We start from the raw sequence: 16,124 nt of genomic DNA on the forward strand, positions 1-16,124 counted from the left end.
TAGTCATTATTGCCTATTTTAATTACTAAGATAAACCATATGGTAACATTTATTTATTTATTTTTATTTCAGTGCCCCCATCTGTTGAGCTAGATGTGAAATTAATAGAAGGACTTGTTGTTAAAGCTGGCAGCACAGTAAGATTCCCTGCAATCATGAGAGGAGTACCCATTCCCACTGCAAAGTGGGTCACTGATGATACTGAAATCAAATCAGAAGGCAATTACAAAATTGATACTGACAACTATTCAACAGTTCTTACTCTTAAAAGTTGTACAAGAAAAGATACTGGAGAATATTTACTCACCGTATCCAATCTAGCTGGAAGCAAAACTGTAGCCGTTCATTTAACCGTCTTGGATGTTCCTGGTCCTCCTACTGGCCCAATTGATATTGTAGAAGTAGCTGCAGATCACATGGTTATTGCTTGGCGGCCTCCTAAAGATGATGGTGGAAGTCCTGTAATTAATTATATTGTTGAAAAGCGAGAGTCAAAGAAAGAAACCTGGGGAATGGTCTGCTCATCCCTTAGTCAGACAAGACTTAAAATTCCACGCCTACAGAAGGGTGCTGAATATATCTTCCGAGTTCGTGCAGAGAACAAGATAGGCATTGGTCCACCTCTTGATTCTCAACCAACAGTTGCTAAGTCTATGTTTGATCCACCATCTCCTCCTGGAAAACCAACAGTTCATGATATTACTGAAAATGCTGCAACGGTAAATTGGACTATCCCAAAGTCTGATGGAGGAAGTCCAATAACTGGATATATTCTTGAACGACGTGAAATTTCTGGCAAATGGATACGAGTAAATAAATCACCAGTACTTGATCTGAAGTTCAGAGCTACAGGCCTTTATGAGGGCAACACATACGAATTCCGTGTTTTTGCAGAGAATAGTGTTGGCCTAAGCAAACCATCTCCAGTTTCGGACCCAATAAAAGCAACACGTCCTATCTCACCTCCTGGGCCTCCAATTAATCCAAAGCTCAAAGATAAGACCAGAGAAACAGCTGAACTGGTATGGACAAAACCACTCAAAGATGGTGGTAGCCCTATACTGGGATATGTCGTAGAATGCCAGAAAAGTGGAACAACTCAATGGAATAGAATTAATAAAGATGAACTCATTAGACCATGTGCCTTTACGGTACCTGGGCTAATTGAAGGAAATGAATATAGATTCCGTATCAAAGCTGCAAATATTGTTGGAGAGGGAGAACCTAGAGAATTGCCTGAAACAGTTCTTGCTAAAGACATTCTGACTCCTCCAGAGCTAGAACTGGATGTGACCTGTCGTGATGTCATTACAGTTAGAGTAGGCCAAACAATAAAGATTCTAGGCAAAGTGAAAGGGAGACCAGAGCCTGACATAACATGGTCAAAAGAAGGCAAAATACTGACGAAAGATAAGCGCACTGACATAATTCAAGAAGTTCCACGCATAGAGCTACAAATTAAATCATCTATAAGAGCAGATCATGGCAAGTACATTATTTCAGCTAAAAACAGCAGTGGACATGCCCAAGCATCAGCCATTGTTAATGTACTTGACAGACCTGGACCTTGTAGGAACCTGAAAGTAAGCTATGTCACTAAGGATTCCTGTATGATCGCTTTCGAGAATCCAGAAGATAATGGTGGCTCCGAAATTACAAATTATATAGTAGAATATCGCCAACCAAATCAGAAAGGATGGTCAATAGTCTCTTCTGATCTTACTAAGAGGATGGTAAAAGCACATCTCATAGAAAATCATGAGTATTTCTTCCGTGTTTGTGCAGAAAATAAAGTAGGCCCAGGTCCTGTTGTCGAGACCAAGACTCCAATCCTTGCCATTAATCCAATTGATAGGCCAGGTGAGCCTGAAAATCTTCATATTGCAGAAACAGGAAAGACATTTGTGCATCTGAAATGGAGAAGGCCAGACTATGATGGTGGTAGCCCCAATTTATCTTACCACGTTGAGCGAAAACCGAAGGATTCAGATGAATGGGAAAGAGTACACAAAGGCAGCATTAAGGAAACACAGTATATGGTTGACAAATGTGTTGAAAATAAAATTTATCAGTTCAGAGTTCAAACTAAGAATGAAGGAGGAGAAAGTGATTGGGTAAAAACAAGCGAAGTTGTTGTTAAAGAAGAAGTGCAAAAGCCAGTACTTGAATTAAAATTGTCCGGAGTACTTACTGTGAAAGCTGGTGAACCAATTAAAATTGAAGCAGGGCTTAAAGGCAAGCCACAGCCAGAAGTTTCTTGGTCAAAGGATACTGAAGATTTATCCAAATCTCCCAGGGCCAAAATTGAAACAACTTCACATTCATCTAAGTTGCTTCTTCAAAAATCAAGACGTACTGATGGCGGTAAATATGTTATAACAGCCACTAATCCAGCTGGTAGCTTTGTAGCGTATGCTACTGTAAATGTTTTGGACAAACCAGGACCAGTAAGAAATCTCAAAGTCTCTGATATTTCAACTGACAGGTGTAAAGTAAGCTGGGACCCACCCGAAGATGATGGTGGTTGTGAAATACAGAACTACATCATAGAGAAATGTGAAAGCAAGCGTATGATTTGGACCACATATTCCTCTTCAGTGATAATGGACTCTGTACAAGTATCACATCTCATAGAAGGGAATGAATATATCTTTAGGGTTCGTGCAGAAAACAAAATGGGCACAGGTCCACCAACAGAGACTAAACCAATTATAGCCAAAACAAAATATGATAGACCTGGCCGTCCTGATCCTCCAGAGATCACAAGAGTCAGCAAAGATGAGATGACTGTAGTTTGGAATCCACCAGAATATGATGGTGGAAAGTCAATCACAGGGTATATACTAGAGAAGAAGGAGAAGAGGTCACTAAAATGGGTTCCTGTTACCAAAACTGCAATTCCAGAAAGACGCAAGAAAGTTACAGATCTTATTCCTGGATATGAATACCAATTCCGTGTGAAGGCAGAAAATGAAATTGGAATTGGTGAACCAAGTTTCCCATCAAGGCCAGCAGTAGCAAAAGACCCACTAGGTAATGATCTTTCATGTAACATTGAATTAACATTTGAACACTCTGTTTGACTTACTGAATTGCTTATTTTTGTACTTTGATATATTTTACAGAACCCCCTGGACCTCCCATCAATCTGAAGGTTGTTGATAGCACAAAGACGTCTATTACACTTGGCTGGGGAAAGCCACTCTATGATGGTGGTGCTCCAATTATTGGCTATGTGGTAGAAATGAGGCCAAAAACTGAAAAAGCTGGTCCCAATGAAGGATGGAAAAGATGCAATGTTGCAGCGCAAGTCATTCATCCAGAATTTACTGTGATGAGTCTGGATGAGAAAGAACTATATGAATTCCGTGTTTCTGCCCAAAATCAGGTTGGCATTGGTCCTCCAGCTGATTTGAAGGAAGCTGTTTCTCCGAAAGAAATACTTGGTAATTTTCGCAATCAACCATTAAATTATGTGTTACTGATTTTCTACTTTGCTGGGTACTTTTACGAACAACACTCTTTTTCTTTCACTTTTCAGAGGCCCCGGAGATAGACTTGGATGCAAGCCTGAGGAAATTACTTGTAGTCAGAGCTGGGTGCCCCATCAGACTCTTTGCTATTGTTAGAGGACGACCAGCACCTAAAGTCACCTGGAGGAAAGTTGGAATTGATAATGTGATCAGAAGGGGCCAGGTTGACTTGGTTGACACAATGTCCTTCTGTGTCATTCCTAATTCAACTCGAGATGACTCGGGCAAATACTCTTTGACTGTTGTTAACCCTGCTGGAGAAAAAGCAGTGTTTGTCAATGTCCGCGTTCTTGGTAAGTTCCAGGGATTATCAGGGATAGTAATCTGCTGCCTTGTTTGGTTTAACAAACTGCTGAAGATTAGTTAATGCTGTACCTGTACCCTTTGTTTTCTTCATAGATACTCCTGGACCTGTTGCAGACTTCAAGGTCTCTGATGTTACTAAAATGACATGCCAGCTTTCATGGACCCCACCTGAGAATGACGGCGGTAGTCCTGTCACACACTACATTCTGGAAAAGCGTGAGGCTGATAGAAAAAGCTGGGGAACTCTTATTTCAGATATAAAGAAAACTAGTTTCAAAGTTACTAACCTTGTGCCTGGTACTGAATACTTCTTCAGAGTAACTGCAGTCAATGAATATGGCCCAGGCGTTCCAACAGATACACCAAAGCCAATCATGGCAACAGATCCACTAAGTAAGTATTTATTAATGTCGCTTTCTCCCCAACAAATTGCAATGCTGACATACCTGCTAAAATAATAAGGATTTGAGCACAATATATAAATAGTACATTAGGTGAAAGCATACATTAAGAATATTTAGAAGTCTATATTACTATGTTTATTAGAATCATCATGATGAATTTCACGCATTAAAACAATTTTAAAAAAATACTGGATTACTTACATAATGTATATATACTATTCACTACCCCTATGAAGGTAAGAATTTAGAGTAAAAGCTCAGGGCTCAACTCAGAAGAATAAACAAAAGAGTCCAAATATACAGTACTACAGAGTTTTAAAATCACTTTCTAGCAACATATTTATTTGGTAGAAAATCGAACTGGATTAAATTGTTAAAGAATTTAAATAACATGGTAATTAGCCATAAGAAGTCGCAGTGATTTAAGAAACAATTTAATTCAAACAACTGCTGCTTAGAATGTTTATATTTTACTTTTAATTCTTGCCTGTTTTATTTTTAAGGCGTGCCTGATCCTCCAAGGAAACTTGAAGTGACTGAAATTACCAAGAACAGTGCTACATTAGGATGGCTGCCACCACTGCGTGACGGTGGTGCCAAAATTGATGGCTACATTATTTCATATCAACAAGAAGGGCAAGCTGGTGATCACTGGACCCAGTACTCTGTTGTAAAAGATCTTCACATTGTTGTTGCTGGCCTAAAAGAAGGGAAGAAATATAAATTTAGAGTGGCTGCCAGAAATGCTGTTGGAGTAAGTTTACCAAGAGAAACAGAAGGCATGTTTGAAATCAAAGAACAACTCAGTAAGTAATTATGATCAAATATTTTTATTGATGTCTTTTATTGAAGTCAATTTATATGGCACCGATCTTACTAATGCAACTATGGTGGCTAATTAGAATTTAAAATACAGTATAAAAATATTTACCACAATCAATTAAAAGCATAAAGTGGCTGGCAAAGAAACCCTGCACAAGTATTGTGGGCTCAATTGCTCTCCTGAGACACAAGGCTGGGAAAATAGCCAAATCTTTAACGCTTCCCAAAAGGCAAGCATTGTTTGGGGCCAACATAACCTCTGGTGATATGATATTCCAGAGGACAAGTGTAGGTACAGAAAAGGCACATTTCCCTGGGCCCCCCACTAGATCAGGGGTCCCCAATCCCTGGTCCACAGCCAGAAAGGTTGGGGACCACTACACTAGATGATAGCCTCTGATCGATGAGACCTGGAGCATACCTCTCTTCCCTGACTTAATAAAAGAGGTAAAGATAACGAGAGTACAGCATTCCCTTAATCACTCTGACCCCATATCATGCAGGGCTTTATAAGTAATAATTCACACTTTGAACTGCACCCAAAAGCCAGTCCAAGCTTGCAGAGCAAAGGTGTAACAACAGCATAATGTGGTTTGTGTGCGTGGTTCTATTTTGGATCAACTGAAACTTCCAGATGTTCTTCAAGAACAGCCCTACATAGCGCTCATCGCTATATTCTGTTCAGAGGTGACCAAAACATGAGTGACTGTGTGCAGTGCCTCTTAATCCACAAAAGGATAGAATTGGTGCCTCCCTGGCTTGACTGCCACCTGATCTTTGAACAGGGACCGTGAATCCAGAAGAATGCCCAGATTCTGCACTGGTTCTTTCTAGAGTAGTATAACCCCATGCAGAATTAAAGATGGAAAATCATCCAATGCAGGAAGCTCTAAAACCTGAAGTCACTTCATCTTGCTATGGTTGAGCTGAAGCCTGTTCATCCCCCATTCACCCAACATAAGTCACTCCTATTATCCAGATCGTGAAAATTAGCAGGAGCCTGAGATTTTAGTTTAAAAAAGAGCTTTTTGCTGACATCGGTTAAAGATTTTTTCAGAATTACATATGTGAAATATAAAGTTACTGAGTTGTTCATTCGTTTTCTTTGTCTCGAATCACCGTTTTCCTTTGTTGAATTTTAATTGCAGTGCCACCTAAAATCTTGATGCCAGATCATATCAGTTTAAAAGCTGGACAGAAACTCAGAATTGAGGCACATGTTTACGGGAAACCTCCACCAATCTGTAAATGGATGAAAGCCGACCAAGATGTGCTTACTTCTAGTCGCCTGGCAGTGCATAAAGCAGAGGGCACTTCAGTTCTTATTATTAAAGATGTAACTAGGAAAGATAGCGATTATTACAGCCTCACAGCAGAAAACAGCTCCGGAGTAGCTACTCAGAAAATCAAAGTCGTTGTCATGGGTATGCTTGATTTTCTTCTCCCGAGCTTGAGAAGTTCTTACACATTTACCTTTCATGTGTTTCTCAAAATCTATACTAATTTGCATTATATTTTTGGATCTTTCTATAGATATCCCTGGACCACCTCAGCCACCATTTGAAATTTCTGATATAGATGCCGACGCCTGTAGTTTGTCATGGCACATCCCTCTTGAAGATGGTGGTAGTAACATCACTAACTATGTGGTTGAGAAGTGTGATGTCAGTCGCGGTGATTGGATAACTGCAGTAGCTTCGGTTACGAAAACAAACTGCAGACTTGGAAAACTGACCCCTGGTCAGGAATATATGTTCCGTGTTCGGGCTGAAAACCGATTTGGCATCTCTGAGCCACTTCAATCCGATAAGATGGTCGCAAGGTTTCCATTTGGTATGTCTGACTGTCCATTTATACTGTTGTCCCCATTGGGATATTTGTTGAATATTGTTAGCATTATTTTTAAAAACTTATCTTCTGTTTTACTGCAGATGTTCCCAGTGAACCCAAAAATGCACGTGTTACCAAAGTAAACAAGGATTGCATTTTTGTAGCATGGGATAAGCCAGACAGTGATGGAGGCAGTCCAATAACTGGCTATCTCATTGAACGTAAAGAAAGGAACAGCTTGCTGTGGGTCAAGGCCAATGACACCCCTGTGCGGTCCACAGAGTATCCATGTGCAAACCTAATTGAAGGGCTAGAATACACATTTAGAATCTATGCTCTGAACAAAGCAGGTGCAAGCAAGCCTAGCAAACCAACAGATTACGTGACTGCAAGAACACCAATTGGTAAGTTAAATATTTTGTATATATTGTGCTATATATAAAAGTGTACTAATGTAAGTTGTTAGTATTAATGCTGAGTCTTGTTCCAAAAATTTATAATATCAAATATATTCAATACCTCAAAAGTTTCAAAAGTAGAGTCAAGCGTAGACCCATTTGTCAAGCATTTGTTCTACTCATAGATTTTATGTTTTGTAGATCATGCCCACAGCTTGTTTTGTCTTGGTTCTCTAGGTTTTATAAGACTCGTTAAAATAATTTGAACTACATGGAGGCTAAAATAAGCAAGTTACATGGAAGCTAAACTAAATCTCATTTATTATTTTAGATCCACCTGGTAAGCCTGAAGTTATCGACGTGACAAAGAATACTGTGTCTCTTATCTGGGCAAGACCAAAACATGATGGCGGTAGCAAGATAATTGGATACTATGTTGAAGCCTGTAAGCTGCCAGGTGCTAAATGGGTCCGGTGCAATTCTACTCCCCATCAGATCCCTCAAGAAGAGTACACCGCAACTGATTTGGAGGAAAATGCTCAGTACCAATTCAGAGCAATAGCAAAAACCGCAGTAAACATTAGTGCACCTTCTGAACCTTCAGATCCAATCACTGTTCATGCAGAAAATGGTAAGGTTTATTACCATTAAGTTTATTACCTAATATTAAAGCTGATCTTCATACTTCTCGCAAAGTAGTCTTCAACATTCTTTCTTTCTTTCTTTCTTTTTAACTTTTCAGTACCACCAAAGATAGAGCTTGGGGTAGGTATGAAAGCCTTACTTGTAGTAAAGGCTGGAACCAATGTTTGCCTGGAAGCAAATGTCTATGGCAAACCTATGCCAACTATTACTTGGAAGAAAGAAGGGGAGCTTCTAAAACCAGTGGAAGGAATTAAGATCACCACCAAGAGAAACCTGTCTACTGTGGAGCTCTTCAGTGTCATTAGAAAGCAAACAGGAGATTATACTATTACTGCTGAGAATGCAAGTGGTTCCAAGTCAGCAACTATAAAGCTTAAAGTGTTAGGTAAGTTAAAGATGAATGAGAACTGGGCTATCCTGTTAATGTGTGATGGATCTAGGATTTCACTGTCAAACAATTGTGTTTTCCAGACAAACCTGGTCCTCCAGCTTCAGTGAAGATTACAAATATGTATGTAGATCGAGCCATGCTCTCCTGGGAACCTCCTCTTGAAGATGGGGGGTCAGAGATTACAAATTACATTGTTGACAAACGTGAAACGAGTAGACCCAACTGGGCTCAAGTCACTGCAAATGTCCCAATCACGAGCTGCAGTGTTGAGAAGCTGATTGAAGGACACGAGTACCAATTTCGCATTTCGGCTGAGAACAAATACGGAGTAGGTGATCCAATCTTAACTGAAAATGCGGTGGCTAAAAACCCATATGGTAAGCAAATCTTAGTAACTCCTTCAGTCCGATTGTTACTCAGTTATAGCTGAACAGCTGCTTAAGTGCACTTCAAATATTTATTTTTAGATGTACCCGGGCCCTGTGATCCACCAATAATTAGTAATATAACAAAGGACTTCATGACTGTGAGCTGGAAACCGCCTGCTGATGATGGTGGCTCCCCTATAACTGGATATATTGTTGAGAAACGTGAAACAAAAGCTCTTAACTGGACAAAAGTGAATAGAAAGCCAGTCATTGAAAGAACAATAAAGGCCACTGGACTCCAAGAAGGAACAGAATACGAATATAGAGTAATTGCCTTCAATAAAGCTGGGCCAGGCAAACCGAGTGGAGCATCTAAGGCAGCATATGCTCGTGATCCTCAGTGTAAGTTGACAGATGCACACATGTGCACACACACACACACACACACACACACACACACTTTATTTTTTTATGGCTATGTCCAAATGTTTCTGCAGTATATAACTTGTGCTTTTGTTTTTATTCCCAGATCCTCCTGGGCCCCCAGCATTCCCAAAAGTTGTTGATTCTACACGTAGTTCTATCAGCCTGTCTTGGGGCAAACCAGCATATGATGGTGGAAGCCCCATTATTGGCTACCTCGTTGAAGTGAAACGAGTAGACACAGACAACTGGGTCCGATGCAATTTGCCAAAGAATTTGCCCGATACACATTATGTAGTAACTGGACTTACAGAGAACACAGAATATCAGTTCCGCATTTACGCGGTCAATAAGATTGGCTACAGTGACCCAAGTGATGTACCTGACAAGCACCTTGCCAAGGATATTCTAAGTGAGTACTTTGAAAAGAAACTAAATTGGTAATTTTAATCCAGGGCGAGAGGCTCAGCCTGTGAATTCATGTGAACCTGTTATAGAAACCCTTGTCTTTCATTTCCCAACAATGATGAAACAATCCACACACCTCTCTGTCCTTAAAAATCTTGTTTAATATAACCATTTAATATTTCATGCCAACCATAATAATATCAGTATTTTTCCTTACTGAAAACATGGTTCGCCATTCTACTTTAAGAAAACATTTTTTTTTCTTCTTTCTGAATGATACGCGGAAGATATATTTCCAAGAACCAGTTTGGACAAATGGTTAAAACATTAAGCCAGAAATCAGGAGACTGTGAGTTCTAGTCTCACTGAAAGCCAGCTGAATGACCTTGGTATCATTCTCAGCTCAACTCACCTCGAGGATTGCTGTTGTGGGGAAAACAGGAAGAGGAAGAAGTATTAGCTATGTCCGCCTGAGTTATTTATAAAAATAATGAAGGTGGGATTAAAAAATAACAAAATACTTTTTTAATATAAAAGTATTCATCTTGACAAATACCTAGACAGCAACACTACAGCATGTGTACATTCTAATTTGATTGGAAGGAAGGAAGTAATTTGATTGATTCAGAAGGAAGAAATAGAATATAAAATACCAATAGCACTTAGATTTATATACTGCTTCATAAATCTCAGCAGTTTACAAATGTCAGCATATTGCCCCCAAACAATCTGGGTCCTCATTTTACTGACTTCAGAAGGATGGAAGGCTGAGTCAAGCTTGAGCCAGTCAGGATTGAACTCCTGGCTATGGGCAGAGTCAGCCTGCAATACTGCAGTTTAACCACTCACCATAATGCAAGAAGCTTCTCTCTGCTTTGGTTAAATAGCATGCTGACTGAAACTTTGAAGGGAAGTCTGAAAGACCTTTTAGAAAAATTTTCTCTTTGTACTTCCTAACCATCATTTTCCTATTTTTAATTCGCCTTACCACGTTCATTTTATATTTTCCAATCTTCGTTCAAACGTTTGATTTTTTTTTCTATTTGAAATTCAGTTCCACCTGAAGGAGAACTTGATGCTGAATTGAGGAAAGTTCTAGTATTACGTGCTGGAGTCACAATGAGGATTTATGTGCCAGTAAGAGGACGACCGCCTCCAAAGATTTTTTGGACTAAAGTGGGTGCCAACATAAGAGACCGGCCAGGAATGGACATCAAATCAACTGATTTTGATACTTTCCTGCGTTGTGAAAATGTCAATAAATATGATGCTGGGAAATATGTCTTGCATTTAGAGAACAGCTGTGGCAAAAAGTCATATACCATTGTAGTCAAAGTGCTTGGTAAGTGCCAATTTCCACCAATTTAAATGCATGCATCTTTTCAAAACCCAATAGTTTCAAAGTCGCAAATTCTTCTGACTATGCAAAAGTATTGTATATTTTAGTCAATAATTGTTGTTATTGTTCGCTTGTTTTAATGCAGATACTCCTGGTCCCCCTATTAATCTGATTGTAAAAGAAGCATCTAAAGATTCCGCTTTCATCTCGTGGGAGCCTCCTCTAATAGATGGCGGCAGCCCAGTGAAGAACTACGTGGTTGAAAAACGTGATGCAGAAAGAAAATCATGGTCTACAGTGGCTACCGAATGTCCAAAAACTAGTTTTAGGATTTCTAACTTAGAAGAAGGCAAATCCTATTTCTTCAGAGTTTTCGCTGAAAATGAATACGGCATAGGTGACCCCTGTGAAACTCACGATGCTGTCAAAGCTTCAGGTAAGATCATTCTTCTCTTCCTCAATTATTAAAAGTCTCTTGTCTCTTAAAGTTTCCAGTTTTATTTAGAGCCTTTTTTAATGCAAGTATATACATATATTTCTTGTTTTAATCAGAAACACCTGGACCTGTTGTGGACTTAAAAGCTCCACAAGTCACAAAGTCATCTTGCAATTTAACTTGGAAAAAGCCTATAAGTGATGGCGGAAGTCGTATTAATGCATATATTGTTGAGCTCATGACTGGTGAGAACCAGTGGCAAGAAGTTATGAGATCTATGAATCTTCACTATTCAACAAGAGACTTGAAAGAAGGAAAAGAATACCTTTTCAGAGTGAGAGCACAGAATGAAGCTGGGTACGGGACACCGAATGAAATTACCGTGCTGGCAAGGGATGATATTGGTGAGTAGATACCTACAGCCATTCTGTTGTGACCTAGGCCCAAGTAGTTATTACCAGACACAATCAGTCCTAAACAAACATATATTATTAGAACAGCTAAGAATTACTTCATTTTCAGCTTAGTCCAGTTAATTCCAAAACAAAGTCCTTCAGAAAAAGTCCTTCAGCCTTATCACAAACCTTTTTCTTCTTGACACCCTGCCAAAGGCTTTTCTTGGCAAAAACCCCACATAGTTCAGAAACAGGAGACGACAACAAGAAACAATTGTAGCAACATTGCTTTCCTACAAAGAACCCAAGAGTGTTGCTGCTCTTTTAAGCCTTATGGGAGGAGCCAATCATCTCCTGGCCTTACTCCCGAGTTGTCCTTTTTGCTTTAGCTGCTTTTGCCTTCTAGCAGCTCTTTGCATGCGTGCACTAGGAACAGGCTCCTCCTGTTCCTCTGCCTCTCTGCTGTCCACCTCTGGAAGCTCCGGAGTCTGCGCATTGCTCCCAGATGGCCCTGGCCCATCTCTGCCTCCAACGCAGAGCCCTCGCCTGGGCCTTTCCCTGACTCCAGGACTGACCCATTGTCCTCCCCAGCCTCCTCACTGTCCAACTCCACTGCCAGCTCCGCAGGCTGCTGGCGGATCACAACACATTTGTTTATTGTACATATGGTGCTTGTGAGCCTTACATTTAGTGAAGAAAGAACCTTTTATGCAATATATTTTACAGTAAAAATAAAGCTATAGGGAATTCCTCCTTTTCATTTATTTATTGAAAAGCAAAAGGGAGTGGTGTGGTGGCCTAGACATGGAGCTCTCGCCTCACAATGAGGAGGCTATGAGTTCGATCCTAGGTAGCTGTAGATATTTCTCTCTCTAGGCACAAAGAGAAAATATCTGCTGCAAGCTGCAAATAGGTGTCAGGAAGGGCATCTGGCCAGTAAACACTTAGCTCCTGACTCCACCCCGATGCAAGGGATTGAAGGGTTGTTAAAATAAAATAAAATAAAATAAAATAAAGAGCAAAAGGGAAGGGAAGTTATTCTATTGTCTGAACTGAACTTGTAATTATTTGTCTTCTTTGGTTTATAGTGGCACCTGATCTTGATTTAAGAGACCTCCCAGGCTTGTGCTATTTGGCTAGAGAAGGAAGTACTTTCCGTCTGAAAATTCCAATTAAAGGGAAGCCGGTACCAACCGTGACATGGAAGAAAGGAGAAGACCTTCCTCTAACACAGACGGGAAGAGTGGCCTTTGAAGCTACAGCAGTTAACACTTCACTCCTTGTTCGTGACTGCCATAAAGATGATGCTGGAAAATATACAATTACACTGAAGAATGTCGCTGGTAGTAAAGAAGGCACGATCTCTGTAAAAGTGGTTGGCAAACCTGGAATTCCAACCGGCCCTGTGAAATTTGAAGAAGTTACAGCCGATGCTATGACATTAAAATGGGGTCCTCCCAAAGATGATGGCGGATCAGAAATCACAAACTACATCCTCGAGAAGAGAGACAATGTGAACAATAAATGGGTGACCTGTGCCTCAGCTGTGCAGAAAACTACCTTTAGAGTTACAAGACTACATGAAGGCTCTGAATATTCCTTCAGAATCAGTGCTGAAAATAAATACGGTGTAGGTGAAGGTCTAATATCTGAATCTGTAATTGCAAGGCATCCATTTGGTAAGTAATAGAATTGCTCTGTAGTCGTTTATAGGCAAGGTGATGCTTCCGCTGCATCTTTGTATAATTGAGTCTAATTTTTCACATTTTCTAGATGTTCCTGATGCTCCACCACCACCCAAAATTGTTGAGGTTAGGCATGATTCTGCATCTCTGACATGGACAGACCCTAAAAAGACTGGTGGCTCACCAATAACAGGTATACTTTTTGAGATACATTTTATTTTTATTTTTTATTTTATTTTTTTTATTTATTTACATTTATATCCCGCCCTTCTCCGAAGACTCAGGGCGGCTTACAGTGTATAAGGCAATAGTCTCATTCTATTTGTATATTTACAAAGTCAACTTATTGCCCCCCCAACAATCTGGGTCCTCATTTTACCTACCTTATAAAGGATGGAAGGCTGAGTCAACCTCGGGCCGGGCTTGAACCTGCAGTAATTGCAGGCTGCTGTGTTCTAATAACAGGCTTCTAACAGCCTGAGCTATTACGGCCCTTCTTTAAACTTTCCCCAAAGTTTAGTCCCTGAGACACATTTCAATTAACTCACCTTTTCCCTCTTCATAGTTTTGAGCACACTAGGTAACTGAAAAAAACAAAATGCTGGCAACGTATAACGGTACTCATATTTAGAATGTAAAATGATTTGATCAGATTCTGCTTCATTTTAAATGTATTTATTTAAATGATTTCAATGTAAATAAATGCATACAACTTGCAAGAACTTGCCAGGTAATTTATGGTAATGAGACAGATATTTTAGAGGAAAATTCAGAAAGCTTATCAAGAATTTTAGATGCAGATGGCTAAATTGCCTAGAAATTAGAAATGTAAAGGATGCTATAAGAAAAATACTGATTTTTATCAGTTCATTGGTACTTATACTATTACAATAATAATCAATGTCTTTTTGTTTCTCGGTAGGCTATCACCTCGAATTCAAAGAAAGAAACAGTATTTTGTGGAAGCGAGCAAACAAGGCTCCTCTAAGAATGAAAGACTTCAGAGTGACAGGACTAACTGAAGGCTTAGAATATGAATTCAGAGTAATGGCAATAAATCTAGCTGGAGTTGGGAAACCAAGTCTACCATCTGAACCAATTGTGGCTCTTGATCCAATTGGTAAGTTATTCTTTCATCTCTCTCTCCCTCTCCCTCTCCCTCTCCCTCTCTCGTCTATCTATCTATCTATCTATCTATCTATCTATCTATCTATCTATCTATCTATCTATCTATCTATCATCTCTTTCTCTAATTAGAAATGGTAATATCCATGTTGCTACTCCTGTATTCTGTTGCTATTATTTTCAGATCCTCCTGGGAAACCTGAAGCTATCAGCATAACTCGAAACTCAGTAACTTTGGTCTGGACAGAACCAAAATATGATGGTGGACACAAATTAATTGGCTACATAGTGGAGAAACGTGACCTACCTTCCAAAACTTGGATGAAAGCAAATCATGTCAATGTTCCTGAATGTGCATTTACAGTAACTGATCTTTATGAAGGCTCAAAATATGACTTCAGAATTAGAGCAAAGAATACTGCTGGAGCCATTAGCCCACCATCTGAACCTACAGGAGCCATTACATGCAAGGATGAGTATGGTATGTTTTCCATATATATATATGGCATCTTATCCAATTAATTTTAAAGATGTTCTTGTCTTCCTCATTTCCTGAACTTTTTTGTTACAGAGGCACCATCTATTGTTATTGATCCAACTATCAAGGATGGCCTAACTGTGAAAGCAGGAGACACCATTGCGATGTCTGCTATAAATATTCGAGGCAAACCACTTCCAACTTCAGTCTGGTCAAAAGCAGGAAAAGACTTTAAGCCTTCAGAGACTGTTCATATTGAATCAACACCAACTTCTTCTGCCCTGACTATCAAGTATGCTGCCAGAAAAGATTCGGGTGAATATACAATCACTGCAACGAACCCTTTTGGTACTAAAGAGGAACATGTGCATGTAAAAGTCCTAGATGTACCAGGTCCCCCTGGACCAATTGAAGTCAGTAATGTCTCTGCTGAAAAGGCTACTCTCACATGGACTCCTCCTACAGAAGATGGTGGATCCCCAATCAAGTCTTATGTGCTTGAAAAGAGAGAAACTAGCCGATTGCTATGGACTCAGGTTGCTGAAGACATCCAGTCTTGTAGGCACGTTGTTTCTAAACTTATTCAAGGAAATGAATACCTATTCCGTGTCTCAGCTGTGAACCAGTATGGCAGAGGAGAACCATCTCAGTCAGAGCCAGTTAAAATGGTGGACAGATTTGGTAAGCAAAACTGGCCAATAAGTTAGATAATAAATTTACAGCAGTCTGTATAAAAATGTTAGTATTTTTCAACATCTTTTTTCTTTCTTTCTTTCCCTAGGTCCTCCTGGTCCTCCTGGCAAACCAGAAATATCAAATATAACCAAAAATACTGTGACAGTGGCCTGGAAGAGGCCAATAGATGACGGTGGCAGCGAGATAACAGGTTACCATCTGGAAAGAAGAGAAAAGAAAGGAGTGAGATGGATTAGAGTTTCAAAGAAACCGGTGTCAGATCTTAGATACAAAGTAACTGGACTACTAGAAGGAAATGAATATGAATTCCGTGTCAGCGCAGAAAACAGAGCAGGAATTGGACCACCAAGTGATGTTTCTCAACCAGTGCTAACTAAAGATGCTGCATGTTAGTATAATTCTTGTACTTTGAAAAATTCTTCTATCCTCACTGCATTAATAG

General features: G+C 39.7%; 1 protein-coding gene across 1 annotated transcript in view; it reads left to right on the forward strand.

Moving 5' to 3' along the window:
- The window catches only part of TTN (titin), a 334,386-nt gene that overhangs the window by 262,876 nt on the left and 55,386 nt on the right, over positions 1-16,124 (forward strand). The window contains exons 277-298 of the mRNA XM_058189537.1: positions 73-3,033; positions 3,126-3,446; positions 3,542-3,826; positions 3,933-4,232; positions 4,747-5,049; positions 6,214-6,489; positions 6,599-6,898; positions 6,997-7,299; positions 7,625-7,924; positions 8,036-8,323; positions 8,410-8,706; positions 8,797-9,099; positions 9,227-9,532; positions 10,583-10,870; positions 11,013-11,303; positions 11,420-11,707; positions 12,787-13,377; positions 13,472-13,576; positions 14,306-14,503; positions 14,693-14,989; positions 15,080-15,667; positions 15,768-16,070. Coding sequence (XP_058045520.1) covers positions 73-3,033; positions 3,126-3,446; positions 3,542-3,826; positions 3,933-4,232; positions 4,747-5,049; positions 6,214-6,489; positions 6,599-6,898; positions 6,997-7,299; positions 7,625-7,924; positions 8,036-8,323; positions 8,410-8,706; positions 8,797-9,099; positions 9,227-9,532; positions 10,583-10,870; positions 11,013-11,303; positions 11,420-11,707; positions 12,787-13,377; positions 13,472-13,576; positions 14,306-14,503; positions 14,693-14,989; positions 15,080-15,667; positions 15,768-16,070 — 9,492 coding nt within the window. The remainder of the gene's footprint in view (positions 1-72; positions 3,034-3,125; positions 3,447-3,541; positions 3,827-3,932; positions 4,233-4,746; positions 5,050-6,213; positions 6,490-6,598; positions 6,899-6,996; positions 7,300-7,624; positions 7,925-8,035; positions 8,324-8,409; positions 8,707-8,796; positions 9,100-9,226; positions 9,533-10,582; positions 10,871-11,012; positions 11,304-11,419; positions 11,708-12,786; positions 13,378-13,471; positions 13,577-14,305; positions 14,504-14,692; positions 14,990-15,079; positions 15,668-15,767; positions 16,071-16,124) is intronic.

The sequence above is a fragment of the Ahaetulla prasina genome, chromosome 1, assembly GCF_028640845.1.
Source record: "Ahaetulla prasina isolate Xishuangbanna chromosome 1, ASM2864084v1, whole genome shotgun sequence".
Lineage (NCBI taxonomy): Eukaryota > Metazoa > Chordata > Lepidosauria > Squamata > Colubridae > Ahaetulla > Ahaetulla prasina.